General features: G+C 41.9%; 1 protein-coding gene across 1 annotated transcript in view; it reads right to left on the bottom strand.

Moving 5' to 3' along the window:
- The window catches only part of LOC133001960 (GDNF family receptor alpha-2-like), a 52,852-nt gene that overhangs the window by 26,948 nt on the left and 8,534 nt on the right, over positions 1–17,370 (bottom strand). Inside the window, exon 3 of the mRNA XM_061071684.1 lies at positions 11,277–11,363. Coding sequence (XP_060927667.1) covers positions 11,277–11,363 — 87 coding nt within the window. The remainder of the gene's footprint in view (positions 1–11,276; positions 11,364–17,370) is intronic.

The following is a 17,370-nucleotide window of genomic DNA, read 5'->3' as shown; positions in this document are numbered from 1 at the left end:
GTCTTGGGAATTCATTGCAAATGTTAAACTTGAACAATGAAGGAGACTTTTCAATATCATCTGTGCTTCGGTGTTTCTCCAACTAACAGTGAGCCACTGGAGAGACGCCTGCAGCTAGTTCAAATCCACTCTAACTGAATTATTGATTCAGTCCGTTTCAGAGCATGAGTGAAATATGAATGAATTAGGCTGTGATTCCAAATTGGATGTTAATACATGATTCATTTCCAGGTGATATTATGATGTGACTATCGTAATATTAGTACATTTTCAAGTTGTCATCCAATGTGTTAAATTTTACATAGATAAAATAAACATTAGATTTAATCTAAGGTTTTTGTGATTTGACTTTCAATGAACTAAACAAGATATTTTGATTAGTCTAATGGACATAACGTACAATACTGCAGGGAAATACTGATGAGACAGCACATGATGTGAATACTGGACAGTGGAAAACAACACTAAATACTGTATCATCGTCCAAAACACGTTAAGCCGAAGAATTTAGCAAGAGTCCACGCTGTACTTCAAGTACAAGATTAAGTTGTCACATTTTTTTTTCTGTGTAATCACAAACCGAGACATTGCAATTATCCCTTAGGCTGCACATCATATTTGTGGAAATCTGATTGTGTGTTTTGTTGTCCTGAGAAACTGCATATAGCAGCAGCAGAAAAAAAAAACTTGCACCTTTTCCAGAGATGTATCGGCAATAAAGCAGGATCAGGTTCAGTTGTGGTACTCCTCTCTTGTATTCAGGCTATATTAGCGAAGTTAACCTCCCTACCCTGTAGATAATGATATTTCAGAGGTCATAGCGGCATGGTGACATGCTGCGAGATTCATCTCTTATTCAACGGAACCAATCTCACTCAGTGTCTATCAGACAGCCTGAAACAAGAAGGGGACGATTTATTTTAAGGGGTTGCGGGTCCGCTAGAGATGCTGTACTGTTTCCAAACGGTGCATTGCCTCTTATCAATCGTAGAAATGGCCACGCTTGAAACACATAGCAACAGAGGGGGGAAATAACAAGCAAACTCCCCAAATCAATGATTTTGTGGTTTGAGATCATGCCAGATAAAAGAAACTCACTGCCACTGAACAATGGCAGAAGTAGAGTATCAAGAATTCATCATAGAGGGAAGAGAGCACACTTAATCTAGCTCTCCAGAAGGCTTTCGTTAAGCTATATCAAGGTTAAATGTAGCAGGCGCTCTGACAAACAAGCAGCGTGGTGAGAGACATCGTGAACAGATGTAGGTGCACCACTCCCCCTTTTTATTCCAACCTTAAGAGCATTTAAAGAACTTGTGACTTTTATAAGATGATTGTTTTATCAAATGAAACTTGGGAGGGTACAAACAGTCCATAACAGATGTCTGGGAGCATTGCATCCTCAGTCCCGTTAATGTTAGTAAGTGAAAATGTACGCGACAGCGACAGACGACAAACCTTACAGACAATTAGCCAACTTTGTCAAGTATAGGAGCAGCTTGGTTGATCTGTGATTACAGCAAAGATCAAAAAAGAGTAGTGACTTTGGGACTGGGCATGAAGAGGCCACTGCAGGGCCAAAGTTTTACATTAAGTGGGGCAAGCTTGGCTGCAACGGGCCCGAAGCAGGGGCGGTGCAGTCCAGCTGGAGGAGAGGTTAGCAGGGCGGTTGTCCAGTAGTTCAGGCTACATTACATTGATGGATTGCAGTTCCTAAATCTCCCCTGGCCATCTGCAAGGCTCTAATATGGGCCACTGGGGGGTCCAGGATGGAAAGAAAATAGGAGAAGGATGAGCTACTAAGATTTATCCGAGCAAGCAGGGCTGAAGCCCTTTTTTTGAGGCTGCAGCGGAGGATGGGTTTTTACTACTTCTGATTGGGGAGCTGAGATTGAATTTGGTGCTCAACCCAAAAAGATGTCCTGGGGCGTACATAAGACACAAAGCCCGCTTGATGGCTCTGACGTGCTTGCACACGAGTGGGATGATAGCGAGAGCATGGAGGAGAAGAGGGAGGAAGCAAAGAGGTGGAGATGGGTGGAGAAATGTGCAGCACTGCGCTACAGAGTTCTAATTGATTTTCAGAGTGCATTACAATGGAGGTTTTCAGCAAACATATTCCGCTATAATGCGAGGAGAGAGGGGTTGATAAGCTAATGATATTAGACGTATAAAAATGGATAAGGCTTTAAGAGGGGCGAGGAGACTGGTTGATTGCAGCAGCTGATCATGGCAGATAGAGGGATGGCATGAGAGGACACAGACTAACAGATTGAACAGACACTTACAGGGACATGCTGGAGAGCTTTCAATTAATCCAGACTAATTCAGGAAGATGTGCGGCTCTTGCTCGGAATAATTAACCCAGCCTATCAGCTACGCAATCAACAGCTCTCGGCATCACAATCGTCTGCACATATCTATTAACTTACCTTGCTGGCTGTTGTGCCAATGAGCAAGTGAGGTATCGACCGACTGAATGGACAGATAGACGAGGGGGTGCACTGATTGATTAATGGATGCTATAAACACTGAATAATCAGTGTCGTTAGGTGCATGAAAAATCACAAATAATGCTTTTTTTCCTCTGTCACCGCAGAATAAATGTTGTGACTTTCGATTTGGTTAATCAAGTAACCCAACAAATAAATTCACATCGGAGAATTAAATGGTCTCATGTTGTTTACTCACAACTGCCGCGTTTGCACAGTTAAAAGTGGTCTCATAACATTTAGCTGATGTTCACAACAGTTGAAGCACTGTCGTTGCTTTCGGTGATCCTGCCGCTTGACTGTAAATAGGCTTTTAATAGGGCTCTCTGCTTTATGGCAGCCATAAATTAGACCCCACTGATAGCAATGTAGTGGATATAACCATCTATTCTTTCCGCACTCATAGCACGCACGGGGGGAAGACAGAGGGACGGAAGGAAATGAAGAGAAAGGAGCGAGAGGGAAGCAGAAGGGGTAAGATGTGAGATAGGAGACGCCTATAGTGAAACAGATGGAGAGAAACAGAGAGTTTCCTAAGACCTGTGTTCTCGTGAGAGAAAACACAGCAATAATGGAGTGGAATAATAAAAAGAGAAAGGGTGAGGTGAGGGAAGTGGACAAAGCACGTATGAATGAGGAGAAGTGGATAAAATGTTCACATTCAACGTATCTTGATTTTGATGCTCTTTTTTCCCAAAGAGTAAGGGATCCTATACTTCCCCTGTAATTGCTCTCCGTCAGCCTAATTTGAATTCTGCATTTCATATATCATCCCATACTCGAGGGACTCGTCGCTGCAGAGGGGAGTTCAGTCCAGGTTAGGAAGAGGTTCTTGGCTGCGGGTATGTTCTCAGTAATTAGGAAAGGTGCCAGAGTTTGGATTTAATACGGCCCTGGGTGAGTGTGCGAGAGCTTGTTAGGGAAGTCTTTAGTCTGGACCCTGAGGAGCATGTCAAGCATTTCAGTGTCAAAGGGCTCATCAGTCATTAGCTCTGTACTCTGTGTCGCAGCAAGGCTTCCAGAGGCGAAGAGGAGATTGCGCAGGATCTACAGCATCCTCTCCCGGAGCCTGATTGAGCAAGTCAGATGTGGGCCTCATCAGAGGAGGACCGGCACAGTTCACGAAGTCTTCTGTTCTCGGGGATCAGCGGAATTTTGGAGTAATCGGTGGAAAGATGAGCCGGCATGCAGATGAGAGAGAACAAAGGGGAGATTGACATGACGAGAGACGACTAAATATTTGTATGTGAGAGTAAAGGTGGGAAAAGCCCTGTGAGAAAGACTAACCCTTAAATTGCTGTGAACACACGCCTGAGCTGTTTGTGAGCATCCGCCCTTCAAGTTGTGCTTCCTCTGGGGAAATTCAAAGCCTGAGCATCTGCAGTTTCCCCCTCATGCACCCTGTCCATCTCCTTCAGCCGTCACAGGCAATAATGCACAACATATTGATATATAATCTACATGAACCTACAAAATATAATAATAACCGAACATCTACTAATCCATTGTCCTCGAACACCATGCTCAGTTCCAAGGATATGATTTGTTGGAGGAAGAGAACAGGGACAGTGAGGTCCTCCTCCACTGACCAGGAGTGGTCAGTTGGAGCCAGCTGGAGACTGGTGTTTGTAGACCATGGGCTTATGGTCCCATCCCAAATTGTCCCCACCACCACCCTTAGACCCAGGGTCGTCTTCTTCCAAGAATTGACAGTAACTTGGAAGGATGCTGTTGATGACCCTTATTAGAGAAAGATGCGTCAGTATGCCGAGATCTGAGGCAGAACAACGTGGCTGTAAATAGTCTGCCCAGCGGAGGATGGCTGCAGGTGTTTTATGGCAACATCAACCAACAGGTTGCTCACAAAGTGAGGAATACACAAACAAGCCGTGTGCTCGACCAAAAAAAAAATATCACGGACTGCAGAATGCAGCAGCTAATGGCTCTGGATCAGGAGGAAAGACCCCAGCTGGGCCCCAGGATGTTAGGGACACACACCCAGGTCTGATCAGCCTGGTGGGCCTGCCTTAGCAGAGCGGGTCTTGCAGAAACACCCGATGATACTGAGGTACACAACTGAAGATCAATGGATGGTGATCTTCTGGTGGTTGTCAACTTTTTGTCAAAGTAGTGTGGACGACTTTCATCTGTAGTGATATTCAGCATCTTGTCCTCTGTTCTAAAATAACCTGCCTCCCTGTTCATGACCAGCATGCGAGAAGCTGACCATACTAACAACCTAAAGAACTGTTATTCACTGCTGTATAATTCAAACTTTTTAGGAAAATGCTGACTATTACAAAGAGATGCTGTTTAGTGAGCTGTAAACAACCGGTCTCATTACTGACCCACAGAAAGACAATCTAAGGCACGACTAAACTGATCAGAAAATTCACACTGAATAATGAAGCACATAAACAAAGTAAGACAAAAACACGCAGGCACAATCACTGACATATCCACAAAAACAATATTGTGCAAACAAGCACACACACAGATAGAGCCAGGCTCCAAAAAAGCAAAGAAAGCTACTGTATGCATTCAAAGAAAAAAAGGTGGTGTTTGCCTAAGTAATAGTAATTATTATGAGGACAATGTGAAAATGTCAAACATTTCAGCAGCATGCTGAGCACGGCTCTTGCACTGTTCCTTTCCCCCCAGCAGAGGAAAGAGCTTTCTGGATTTAATTGGATGGTGGGCACAATGAGCTGAGAGGTGAGAGGCTTAGTGCGGAGAGTTAGAAGGTCTAACTAAGGAACGTTACACTTAATTCCTGCAGGGACCCCTGAATGAGGGACTCTATACGCTGCCCTCTGCTCCTAATAAGTTAATTAGCTCAGTGCTGGGTCAGGAGAACAGAATACATTTCACGTGGAGCATATTAACAATTACAGTCAGTCATATCTTTTCACGCCCGCCCTTGTACGTCAGTCATCAGGGCTTTGATAAGGGTTTAGGTGCAATGTGAAGGTTGGATTCTCGCCCACATTCTTCATACATGATGTCTTATTGATTTGAGCAGAGGGCTATTGACTCGTACAGCCTCTCTGTCCCGAGACGGAGAAGATAATGGTGATGCATTGTAACTGCAGCTCCACGAACACAGCCAGAACGCTCCGAGGTCCTGCACGCAGGTTAAGAATACTTCTTCTACTCGTGGATTGTTGGTTTGCACAGTCAAATTGCACTCTGAGGAGTATGGATGGGCTATTCCCCCATTTTCAGATATGTTCCTGGACCAAATGATTCATTAATTGATTAACTGAGGAAATAATGAGCAGGTTAATGTAATAATTGCAGCCTTGAAGCTTTTCGCCCGCATCAAACAAACTTGTACTACATCAAGCAGCAAAGGTGATTAATTTTCAAAATCTAACCAAACTTGGTGGAGCAGGGAGGTGCCTGTCATCGCAAGGTGTGGGACTGTAAACAAGACAAATGTGCCCTCCTGCAGCATCCTACCACACTTCATCTTTTGCTTGATTTTGTTAGATTCCCACTAGTGTTTGCTCCAAATTGATTAGAACAGGGAAGCTATGCATTATTGCGTTTTGTGCTCAGCTTTTACAGCAACTAAAGGGGTTCTGTGTAGAGAGCTGATTGTCAACAGATTTCCTCTGGGAAAGACTCACTCAGCACAATTCGGCACCGTTTGATGATTAAGATTCTTCCAGCGACAAAAAAAAAAATTACCTGCATGTGTTTTTCTTTTCACAAGCCTAAATGTTCCCCTTGTACCTGAGCTTAACGCTGTTAATGTTACAATTTGACTAAAGGGAGATGGTGCTGGTGGTTCAAGTTTTAACCTTGGGCGCAGATATTTTACACATGGATAAATAGGAGCATGCTAAAATACATTATTGTAACTTTCTTTTCGATTAGACTAGTGCAGTGCCCGTTGTAAGCCTGCCTGTTTGGAATGGGCTGTTTGTGCTGTGGTGATGCTGGTTGCAAGTAAAAACCAACTGCAGGACTCGAGTAGATACCTTACTGCTATTTATGTATTTATGTTAAGTTGATTCAGCCATAATGCACTGGACTGGACCTATTGAAAAACCAAGAATATGCATCAGCAGGATTGTAAAAAGAACTGTGTTGTGCTGCTCATGTTTTTAAACAATTCTGACATTGTGGGTGTAGTGTTGCTAAACAGCCATGTGAAGTTCACTTAATGCATCTTTATTTTGCTGCAAAAGTGTTTTTCATTCCGACGGTGTAACAGCTTAGATACTGATTATAACGGACAAAGATTTCTAATATGTCTCCATCGCACTGAGCTACTTGCTCAGTCGCTGAGAGGTTCTTTTTTGTGGTATTATTAAATCTTTCAACTTCCATTCACTTCTTGGTTCGCTTCCATTTCCAGTCAGCTGTCAGTGCTGTCCTGTTCACATGTTTACCCCGTGTAACCTCTGCTCTCTCTCCTCTGTCATCTCCATCATCTATCTGATAACCGTACTCTCTGCCCTGACACTAACAGGGGGACATGATAATAGAGTGTTACAGGTTACAGGACCGGACAGCACACAGCGATTATCTGACTTCTGCATGTGTACGAGGGAATGTAATTGCAATTGCGTGTGGCTGTGAAGGGTAGGGGTTGACCCAGCCTTTCAAGCACCTCTTCAACTGTCGAATCTGATGGACCCCCCTAAAAACCGGGTTAGGGTTAGGGTTAGATAAAAATGTGTTTAATCCAGGGGATACTTTATTTTAATACAGAAAATTAATTAATTAAAAGAAAATCGCTATTCAATCCGTCAAAAATCAATCTGTTTCTGTCCTGCAGTTGTCAGATGTGTAACTGTTGGTTGATAACAGTGGTTAATATAATAATGTTGGTTTATATTGTCACTGTAATAATTGTTTTTTGGCTGCTAATGACGTAGCGAGTGGTGCTCCAATTCCTAGGGGAGGATTTTCTAGCCCTCTCCCTTGTGGATCTGTTTGGGACACTCCCAGCAAAGGGCACTTCATACCTAGGGGTAGGGCCAAGGGACAAGAATTTGGACAGGGCCTATCTGTGTACAGGCACAAAGAGGAAAATTGGTAAACATATGAAACTCAGTGCTCAAACATCTCACACTGTGTTACATTGGATGATTGAACCTGTTTTTACTCCTGTATCTGATTGGACGCTGGAAAATCTAATCACAAAGCAAAGTCCAATCACAGGGCAGGTGGTTGTGTTACCTTCATCTCTGCTGCCGGCCCTTAAAGCTTTCAGAGATTTTGAAGAATCCACCTTAATCTCCTGCGATCAAGGTGGATTTGCATACATATAAAACACATTCAATGTTAACATAATTATATTTTCCATTGCATCATCACACATAATGAAGCCCGAATTCAGTGCAAAAGAGCCTGTGCCATCATCTGTCTTCAAAATCGTTTTATTAAAACCAGAACTTCCTGCTGGCTTCTTCAAATTGCTGCTTTCCAATTCAATAATATAAAGACTATGTTGCTTTTGTGCCTCTGCAGGCAGTCTCCCCAGCACAAAGCAAACTAACCCACCATCACCCACCACCATCCTTTAGGGGTGAGAGGTGTGGCACACTGAAGAAAAGGAACAGGGGGCTTGGGAGAGAGCCACCACACTGCCATCACAGCAGAGAAATTGCTGGGAAAAAAAGCCCACTGCTGTCAACGAGGAAACTGTAGTCAGCTCTCGATGCAACGGTGCTGAGCACTGAGGTGATGAAACACTGCTGATGCAGGTGCACAGCGCCGGCCCAGCCAGGGCGAGAAGAGCAGAACTCCTCCCAGTGTTTCTAACGAAGCTTCCTTAGCCTTATTGTCATCAGTGTTGCAGAAGAAAAGAGGAGGAAGCGAAGAATTGCCATTGCCCTTATTTAAGGGACGGATCCCAGGGGGGGTTAAATCTGCTCATTTTCTGTGTGTGTGTGTTTGTGTAGAGTGCATGCAAATTTTGAGTCTGAAGTTCTGCCAGCACTGTGCGGCTCAAACTACCCATTAGAGAGGCCTGTTTGAGATAGTTTTGCAGGTATCACTTGGGACAAGGCGGAAACACAGACTCCATATGCTCTGTTTCATTTCGACTTCAGAGTGTGAGTGCTTAAAGTAGAATAGAGTTATTTTTTCAGTTCTATCACAACTGCTGTCCCTTATCTTCCTCCCAGACAAAAACTTTTAAAAATAGGAGAGATTATTTTTCAATTTCCTACCTTTGCTCTTGGAGAGTATACATTCCCCTGTCCTCATCAACCAACCAGATATCATATACTCCCCGGGTCTCTATACAGTTTATACATTTATAGACGTGATTATGAATACTTTTAAATGGTTAGGTAAATGAAGTGAGAAGTATTTCCATGAAACAACTGCGTAATTACTTATCTGTTTGCCTGCGGTTTCCTCTCAGCGCCACAATCAATTACTCAGACCTCAGAAACGATAAATAATGAGGAAAGCTTGCGGCTAAACAGATTTCAGAGTGCAAATTCAATATTTCACCTTGGAGAGACTGGAGGAAACAGTTGAGGAAAATGGATACAGTAATGAGTCCCCTAATCTTATATCTTAATATGTAGGTGCACTGTACTGTTCTCCTTGTTTTAGCATGGCAAGTACTCTACACTGGTAGGCTGAACCTGAGCATCTGTACTTTTGATAATAATAACTTTTTTTACTTTTGATTATAATTACTTGATTATAACTACATAATTACATCTCAAAACAACTAAAGAGATGTCAATAACATTTTGGAAAATGTGGCCACCAGGGGGGATATTTTATCCAATAAATGTTTTTGCTCATAACTACCTACACAATTGAGGTTATATTGTCTAAGTTTGTCTGTTAGTTAGCACGAAACCAGGTTATCACAGAACACAGTGGAAGAAGGTGGTATGGGTCAGTGAAGAACCCAAGAATGTTGTGCTGATCTGAAGGGGGCGAATGCAGGATATATATATATTTTTTTACTGTACTTAACAATGTAAGGTCTTTAACATGTTGTTTTTCAACATTTTCATTAATTAAAAAAATCGTATTAATAAAAAACAGACATGTTTAGGTGATTTACATTTATGAGTGTTTGAAATTTGGTGCATATCCCAAAAAAATCTGGATGTGGTGATTTCATCCTAGCCTGTCCACTCCGCTCTCATCTGCCAATCGGCTTCCTGCTCCCTCACTGGGAGCTAACCACTCAACATAATCACGACTCTTTACTGTCCTGGCTCCTAAATGCTGGAGCGAGTTCCCGACTGACATGAGAACAGCAGAAAGTCGACACATCTTCTGCCGCAGACTAAAGACACATCTCTTCTGATTATACCTTGAATAAAAAAAAATAAACTATATATATATATATTTATTGAGTAGCACTTATTTGGCACTTACATATAGCACTGGCTCTCTTGAAGAAAATTGTTCTTGCTGTTCTGGGTTTGTTCTCTCATGGTTGAATGCACTTATTGTGAGTCGCTTTGGATAAAGGCGCCAGCTGAATGTAATGTCATGTAATGTAATGTAATAAGTGGACTGTTGGGCGTTCATGGCGGAGGACGGTGCTCTACTGTGTGACATTCTAGTTTTCTTGTGACTAGTTGCATATTTCTTGAAGCTCTGTTGAAATGAACTGCCATAACTGTTGATCTGTACAAGTCAACTCTGAGTGATTTGTAATACTTTAATTAATTTGGCAGTATAGCAACGTGATAAATGGCCACAACTCAGTGATAATGAGCCTCCAACACTTGAAAGTTTATCTTTGAACAAAGCCCTTATAAGATCTATCATAAATCAGCATATCGCCGACTTCAAATATTTTGGTGCAGATCACAAATTTGGATGCAACTTGTAAACATTCTCTATCTTTAAAACAACTAATTTGTGCGGATTGTGAAGCCCTGGCAGACGTATGCGCTCCCTGCACGAACGTGCACTTAAAATGACAAATGGCAGATTGCCATCATCGCTCAAAGAATTTCAAAGTACTCAAAGCCTGCACACTATCATATTTATTCTGGTACCCTATTCTTCTTTCCACATACCAACCAAGCGCATTTTCAAAAACAAGTGATACACTGCTGATTTCAAGCCAAGGAGATTATGCAAAAAGCTTGTCTTCCTTGAACCTCCCAGTTATAAGACAAAACAAGATACATCAGCCAAGAGAAAAGGAAAATGTGCTGTCTTCAGTGTTCGTGGATTGCTTTGGGCTTAAAAGAGCAAAAAAAAAAGTGGCAGAGAACATCATGTGGAAATTTCTGTTTGAGAAGGATGAAAGAAAACTATTGAATCTGCAGGTGACTGTAGCCTGTGGCTCTGGCAATGGACGAGTGTCATCCCTGGGTCCAATCACACCTTTTGTAGGATTCGCTTCTCTGGACCGCATAAAACATTGTAGCTGTGGCCTATAATAAGATCTGCATTGGTTAGTGATACTATGATGGTAATAACCAGTAAATGAAGGAGCGGTCTATAGCTCCCCTGCTGAGTGCTAGGCTGTTTGATTAGTAAACCAAAGAGGAAATCAAACTGAAAGCAAAATCAATATGTTGGGATAAAAAATGTGATGTAATACACTGAGACTGAATATGTTTTACCTCACAAGCCCACAGCGACCATTATACGTAGCAAGACAGGGATGGTTGGCTGGTAGTACGTGCCACCGAGATCAACACTTCAGACAAATGCATTGTTTTTATTTTTATCCCAAAGGAACCTTCATTTAATCTAAGATGAATATTTGCATTATATTTCCCCTCGGGTGATAAACCACCTCGTTTTCAGTGAAGAGCAAACCGACAATACCTGATGAGATGGAGGCCAAGCGGAACGCGTCAGGGTGTCGGTTTGGTGCCACAGGTTCATACGGAGACAAGTCTTCCGTGTCTCCACCTGAAACAGAGAGAGTGATAGCAATGATTTATTGTCACTCAGCAAATACAGAAAGGAAATTCAGTCCATGATTGGTTTATCAAGATGCGGTGGTTAGCACTGTCGCCTGGAGGCACGACGGTTTCCAATTGGAAACCCAGCTTGTGTGTGCATGTTTTTCGCATGTCTGTGTGGGTTTTCTCCCACAGTCCAAAGACATGCAGATTACGTACGAGTGTGGATGTGTCTCTGTGTGTTGGCTGTGACGTCCTCTCCAGGGTGTTCCCCGCCTCTCGCTGTCAGCTGGGATTGGATCCAGCTCCCCCCGAGACCATCAAAGTGTAAGCGGTATAGATAATGGACAGATGGATTCTTTTTTTGGCCTTGAATTTTCAAAACGTACACATTGAGCATTTTATCTTTCACTCGATTTAAGGCTGAATGGATGGCTTGGAAATATATGTAGTTTTATCTTGTATGTAAGTAATTTCAGAGTGATAGGTAGAAGCTTACCAACTAACGTGTGAGCGGTGGGGTATTTTTCTTGTGGAAAACTTGATGTTTGGCACTGTCACATCATTTACTTTTGGAGCGAGTGTTTGTTCCGGCTGCGGCTTGATTTGAGGGAACAGTTGACGGACTAAAACATGCACACTGCATCTTCCCTGCACACATTGTGTTGCCAGAGCTGTTTGTAAGAAATAAATATATTAAAAAAAAATCAAATTAGCACTCCTCTGACTGAGTCCCCCCCCATGCGCCTGCTCCTCTGTAGGCCCCTAATCCTGCATTTAAAATTCATAGCCATTCTGTGTGATTGAGACAAACCCTCCAGTGTGTAATAGCTTCACATTCTGATCCCAACAGAAACAACAGGGAGGGTGTTGTGAGGAAGGAGGTTGGAGGCCCGCTCCCGCAAATGAGAAAATCTGAAACCTGTTGGCACAAAACGGCGCCGCCTGGACAACCAATCAGTAGATCCAATCGATAGATACACTACGTTTTGTTTATCAACACGCTGCTCGGATTCTTTGGCAAAGATTATGCAAGCTGATAAAACGCTGTCTTCATGCTGCGGTGATAATAGGATGGGATGTTTTTGTGTTTGTGTGTGTGTGTGTGTGTGTGTGTGTGTGTGTGTGTGTGTGTGTGTGTGTGTGTGTGTGTGTGTGTGTGTGTGTGTGTGTGTGTGTGCCTCTGTTCACTGGCTCGTGCAGACCAGTGTTGTTAATGTCTCCTTGGGACATATCATCAAACAAGAGTCAAATATCAGAAATAAAAAGACACTATATCATCGGATATTTAAAGATAATTAACTACAAGTGGAATGCGAGTTACACAAGTTTAATTCATTCATTAAAGCTAGTCCAAAGCAAAGCGTATAGATCTACATGTTCACTGGCACACGGTGAAAAGGCATGACTAAACTCAGACAGGGAATTACTGGAGGGATCCTCTCATCGTAAATTGTCCACAGAGTAAATGTAACCGCCTCAGATTTGTGAACATGTGCCGAGTCAATACTTCATGTGTACTTCTGCATCTCCAACTCTGCATTCACTATTAATATTGACTTCTATAACAAGAATGAGCAGCTCGACCGGCCATTCTCTGAGCACATATAGCTATTGACATCTGCTGTGGTCGGGGATTGTGCGTGTGTTTGAGATGGGAAAAAGAGAGGCACAGAGGGAGAAAAAGAAATAACAGAAAATGAAAACGGAGAGAAGAAGAGCGAGGAGCGAGGCGACGGAGAAAATTACCTAAATCCTCCAAGTTACGAGTGCGAGCACTTTTCTAGTTTGTCTGTTCTAGTTTGCATGTTGAAAGATATGCAGGCACATGTTTTCTGTCTTTTTTTCAGTTTCCTTGGTATCGCCCACATCTCTATTCACGTTCTTTAAGGTTCTGTCGAGAGAAAGGTTCCTGGACTTGAGATTTCCCAGTATATCTAATTACCACAATTACCTTCTAAAAGCTTTAAGAGAGGGTCCAACACTACCACTTACTCAGCAAACAATCTCCTTTACCTTTCTTCCATGTCTTTATTGAGCAGCAACCTCCGCTTTAGTGTATTTTTAAACGAGTGCAGTGCCTGATGTAAACCTGCTGGGGCCCTGGTAATGGTTGGTTGTTACTTAGTTTATCTGCAACGTTGTGTGTCCGTGATCAACAGGATTGATCCAACGATTCGATGTCTTTCTTAAAATGAAACTGAATTTGTTTAATCACTCTGCATTTTTTCATACATTGCACGTCGACTATTTCAGAGGTCTGTTATGTAACCGACCCAATCTTCAAACCCAAATTCTCATCTCTTCAAAATAAAAGCTCTGTAGCTCAGCAACAAAATGAATGTTGTACTCATACTTTTTAGACAAATGCTAAAGAGAAGGGGTCATATGATGGAGATCGGCACCCATGACACCCGTGGATGTTTGTGTCAGTCTGATGTGGGAAATAAAAATAATGAAACTATCGAAATGACCTGGTCGGCCATATACTTTTGCCGACTGAGAAGACATGCTCAACTCGCTTCACAGATCGACTCTTAAGCCCCGCCCCCACTGACTACAATGCACTGTTTGCTTGTCTATTAATATGGAAAACATGGCGTCGCCACACCGCACTAAATTCGACACTGCACTTCCTTGGGCCCTTATCAATACACATGTCAAGTGTGAAGCTGATAAGATGAACGGTTCTCGAGATGCGTGAGTCACATACAGACAGGCAGAGACTTGTGGAATTAGAAGATGGAAAAGGCAGAACCTAGATTCTACAGAACAGCGTCAGGCTTCGCCGGGTTCACAAATAAAGATGCTGTACGGCAGAGAACAACACTGAATAAAGGATGCTTAAGGCACAACATCTTGTTATTAGGTTTCTCGCTATAATGGTCAGTGTAGCGAAGCCTCTCTGTAAGATCAGCCGGGAATCAAACAGGGATGAGGCACATTCAATTTCATAGGTCCGACTGTACAGCGTGCACTGTGGTCACCCGATAAAACTATAATGTCAAACTCCGACAGAAGCTGTGGTTGATGAATTTTTTTTAAAACTTACTTGCATGGATGGTTCAAGCTGTGTCGTAAAATTACGTAAAATTACAAAAGAGCCACTGCAATCCCACCCACCCTAGGGAGGTAAAAAAAACAACAACAAACACACAGCAGGGGCCCTTGTTGTACTTTAAGAAAAAAAACCTGATCTTTGACAGTCACCCCGAACCCAATTATGCATCCATCAAGTAATAGAAAATGCTTCCCAGCTGTTTAGTGATAAGATGTTTTTAGCTGCAGGGCAACAACTTATCGCTGTAATTAAGCCTTCGTTTGACTTCATTTGCTCTGACAGTGTGGAGCATGACCGGCACGGCTCAGACAGACAATCAGGCCTCTCCCCTGGTTCAAGCATGAGAAGAATAATGCTTTTAAGTTAATTCGCAGTCCTCTCCTTTGCCATGAGGGGTTTTATGAAGTCGTTAGTTGCCATCACTCATCCTTTTCATATCCATTATCAATGAGCTAAACTCCTGAGGTGATGGAAACTGTCCTATGGATTTTTGTTAGGGACATTCTTGGCAAACCGTTTATGGCTGGAAGCAAAGTCAATTTTAATAACTGTCATTCACCTCGTTGTGTTTTTTTAAAGGTGCCATGCGCTGATTGTGCTCGTGTTTAATATTGATTTTGTATAGCTCCCTATTCTTTGCTGTAGGCAAGTCTGGAAGAAGACCAAATACCCCTGTTATATATTACTTTTTATTCAAATAACAGCAATTTATTACAATAATAATTCTGTTTTATATTAATTACACACAAAGAGAGCTTAGCACAGCCTGAGCAGCCTGGGGCTCAGCCGGAGGACCTCTGCAGAGCCCCGCTGTTTGTTGCATGAACTCGGCGCCAGACAAAAGGTGAATGAGCCTCTGCAGCTCAGATGAGCAGAAGTACGTGTCACTGGAAACTGAATTTTAATCATTTATGTTCGAATTTGAACAATTGACTAAAGAAATTCATTTGAATAGCATAATTTGAAATTTAATTCATTTTTTGGAAATTAATTCTGATACACATATGATATAATGAAAATATAATTAATTTGCTTTGAAACTGTATTTGATTCTCTCTCTCTCTTTATACTTCCACATTCAGTTGTTCCAGTTTCAGTTTAAAGAGACGTACATCATTGAGGAAGAGCAATCAGGAGCTGAATCAGACCTGCCTCTTCCATTTATTCTGAAATACCAAAGCAACACTAGACCTTAAACTAAATGAATCAGTAATCTGTCCTCGAGATTATACTAACAATGTTATAATATGTTTAATTATTAATGATTTATTATATATTACTGATAATATAATGAATTGTTAAGTGGTTTCAACTTTCTCTCTTTTTCTTCTTTATGATACAGTTCTCATCTCACTTTCTTTCTTATATTTGGCTTCTTTTGATTAATAATTGCTCAACATTTAAATTGCTTTCTACTTTGTCCTGTAAAGCACTTTGTCCCTGGTTCTCAAAAGTGCTCGATAAATTAGGTTTATTAATATCATTATTCTTGCCGTCTTGCTGTGCTGTGCTGCTTAATCACATTTAACCTAACAACATTAATGCTGCATATGCCTTATGTTAATGGGTAAATAGATCTTAATATTGTTTGTAAAACATTTTTCAGCAACATGACTTAATAATAAAGCCTATTACCTGTTGCAAAGCCAACCAAGCACCAATTACAGCATTCATGCTCAAAAGAATTTCAGGATTATCCTCTAACTTGTCTTATTACCTTGATTTATCATTCCTTGGCTTTAACATGAGAATATTTTATAAAATATAAGTTAAATCAATGCCTCATACTTAATTGGTCATTTTCCATTTTCCAGAATCACAGTCGCAAAACTTGTAACAATACCAAAAATGCATCTCTCTCTGAACACAAGTCTAAGCATAAATTCAGTTAACGTCTCTGCTTTTGAAGTGATATTGACATTTTAAACTCAATTTCAAACCATACAAATAGAATATTGGATTAGCCCCGAATAATATTTGAAGTCACAATTCCAATCCAGTGTGGGCAAACACAGCAGAGAAAATGAGAGCTGAAGTTTCCTGCCTTCCCTTTGGCCATGTTTGAATGTGATGTTAATATAGTTACACACTCGCTACCCTTAAATCAGAATTTTAATACCTGGTGTCAGGTACTAAATGTTGAATACAGTGTAAATCCTGGAAAACTTTCAGTAAAAACTGCTATCATCTTTATGGCATCGCAGCATATTGGGGGAGAGCATTAAAACAGGCAGCAGCAGCACAAACCAATATATCTGCCTTTCTTCACCATCTTCTTTTTCAGATTGGCACGGATGAATAGAAAACCTCAAGCCAAACATCCAGTATTAAGCAACTAAAGTATTTTCTGTAAACATGATTAGTGCTGCGGTGTAAATAATCTAATTGGCTTTGAATTCCTCCTTATGGACGAAAGAGAACGTGGCCATCTCATTTCAACAAGCAGCGATTTCAATTAATGATGCAGAGAGCGAATGAGAGGAGGGAAAAGAGGGTCGCCATTCCGAGGAGACAGCCGCCACGGCCTGGCAGTTTGACTCCTGCGATGCACATTCACTCAGCATCACCGTGAACCTTCCTGCAAGGGGTGAGTCTTAATGCCCACATCATGACAGTATTCACTGAGCAGAATGGCCCGTCACTCTCTCCCCCCCCTCTGATAGAGAACCTGAGAACTCACTCGACTATAAAAGGCCAATCTCAACTCGCCGCTACCTGCTCCCCCCCCCCCCCCTGTTTCACTGACACACTCCATACGAGCCGCGCTGTGAATGGGAGTCATCTCGGGCAGTTCCCTTTACAGTATAGAAAATCATTAGATTTACATTAGACAGATTTACGAGGACAAACAGCTCCCGTTTTGTCGTCATATTTTCTACATTTTGGGATGAGGGATGAAAGGGGAGAAAGAGGGATGAAGAGGACGAAAGAGCTGAGAGACCGTATCGATCCC

The sequence above is a fragment of the Limanda limanda genome, chromosome 5, assembly GCF_963576545.1.
Source record: "Limanda limanda chromosome 5, fLimLim1.1, whole genome shotgun sequence".
NCBI lineage: Eukaryota > Metazoa > Chordata > Actinopteri > Pleuronectiformes > Pleuronectidae > Limanda > Limanda limanda.
This window is presented reverse-complemented; position numbering and strand designations above follow the sequence as displayed.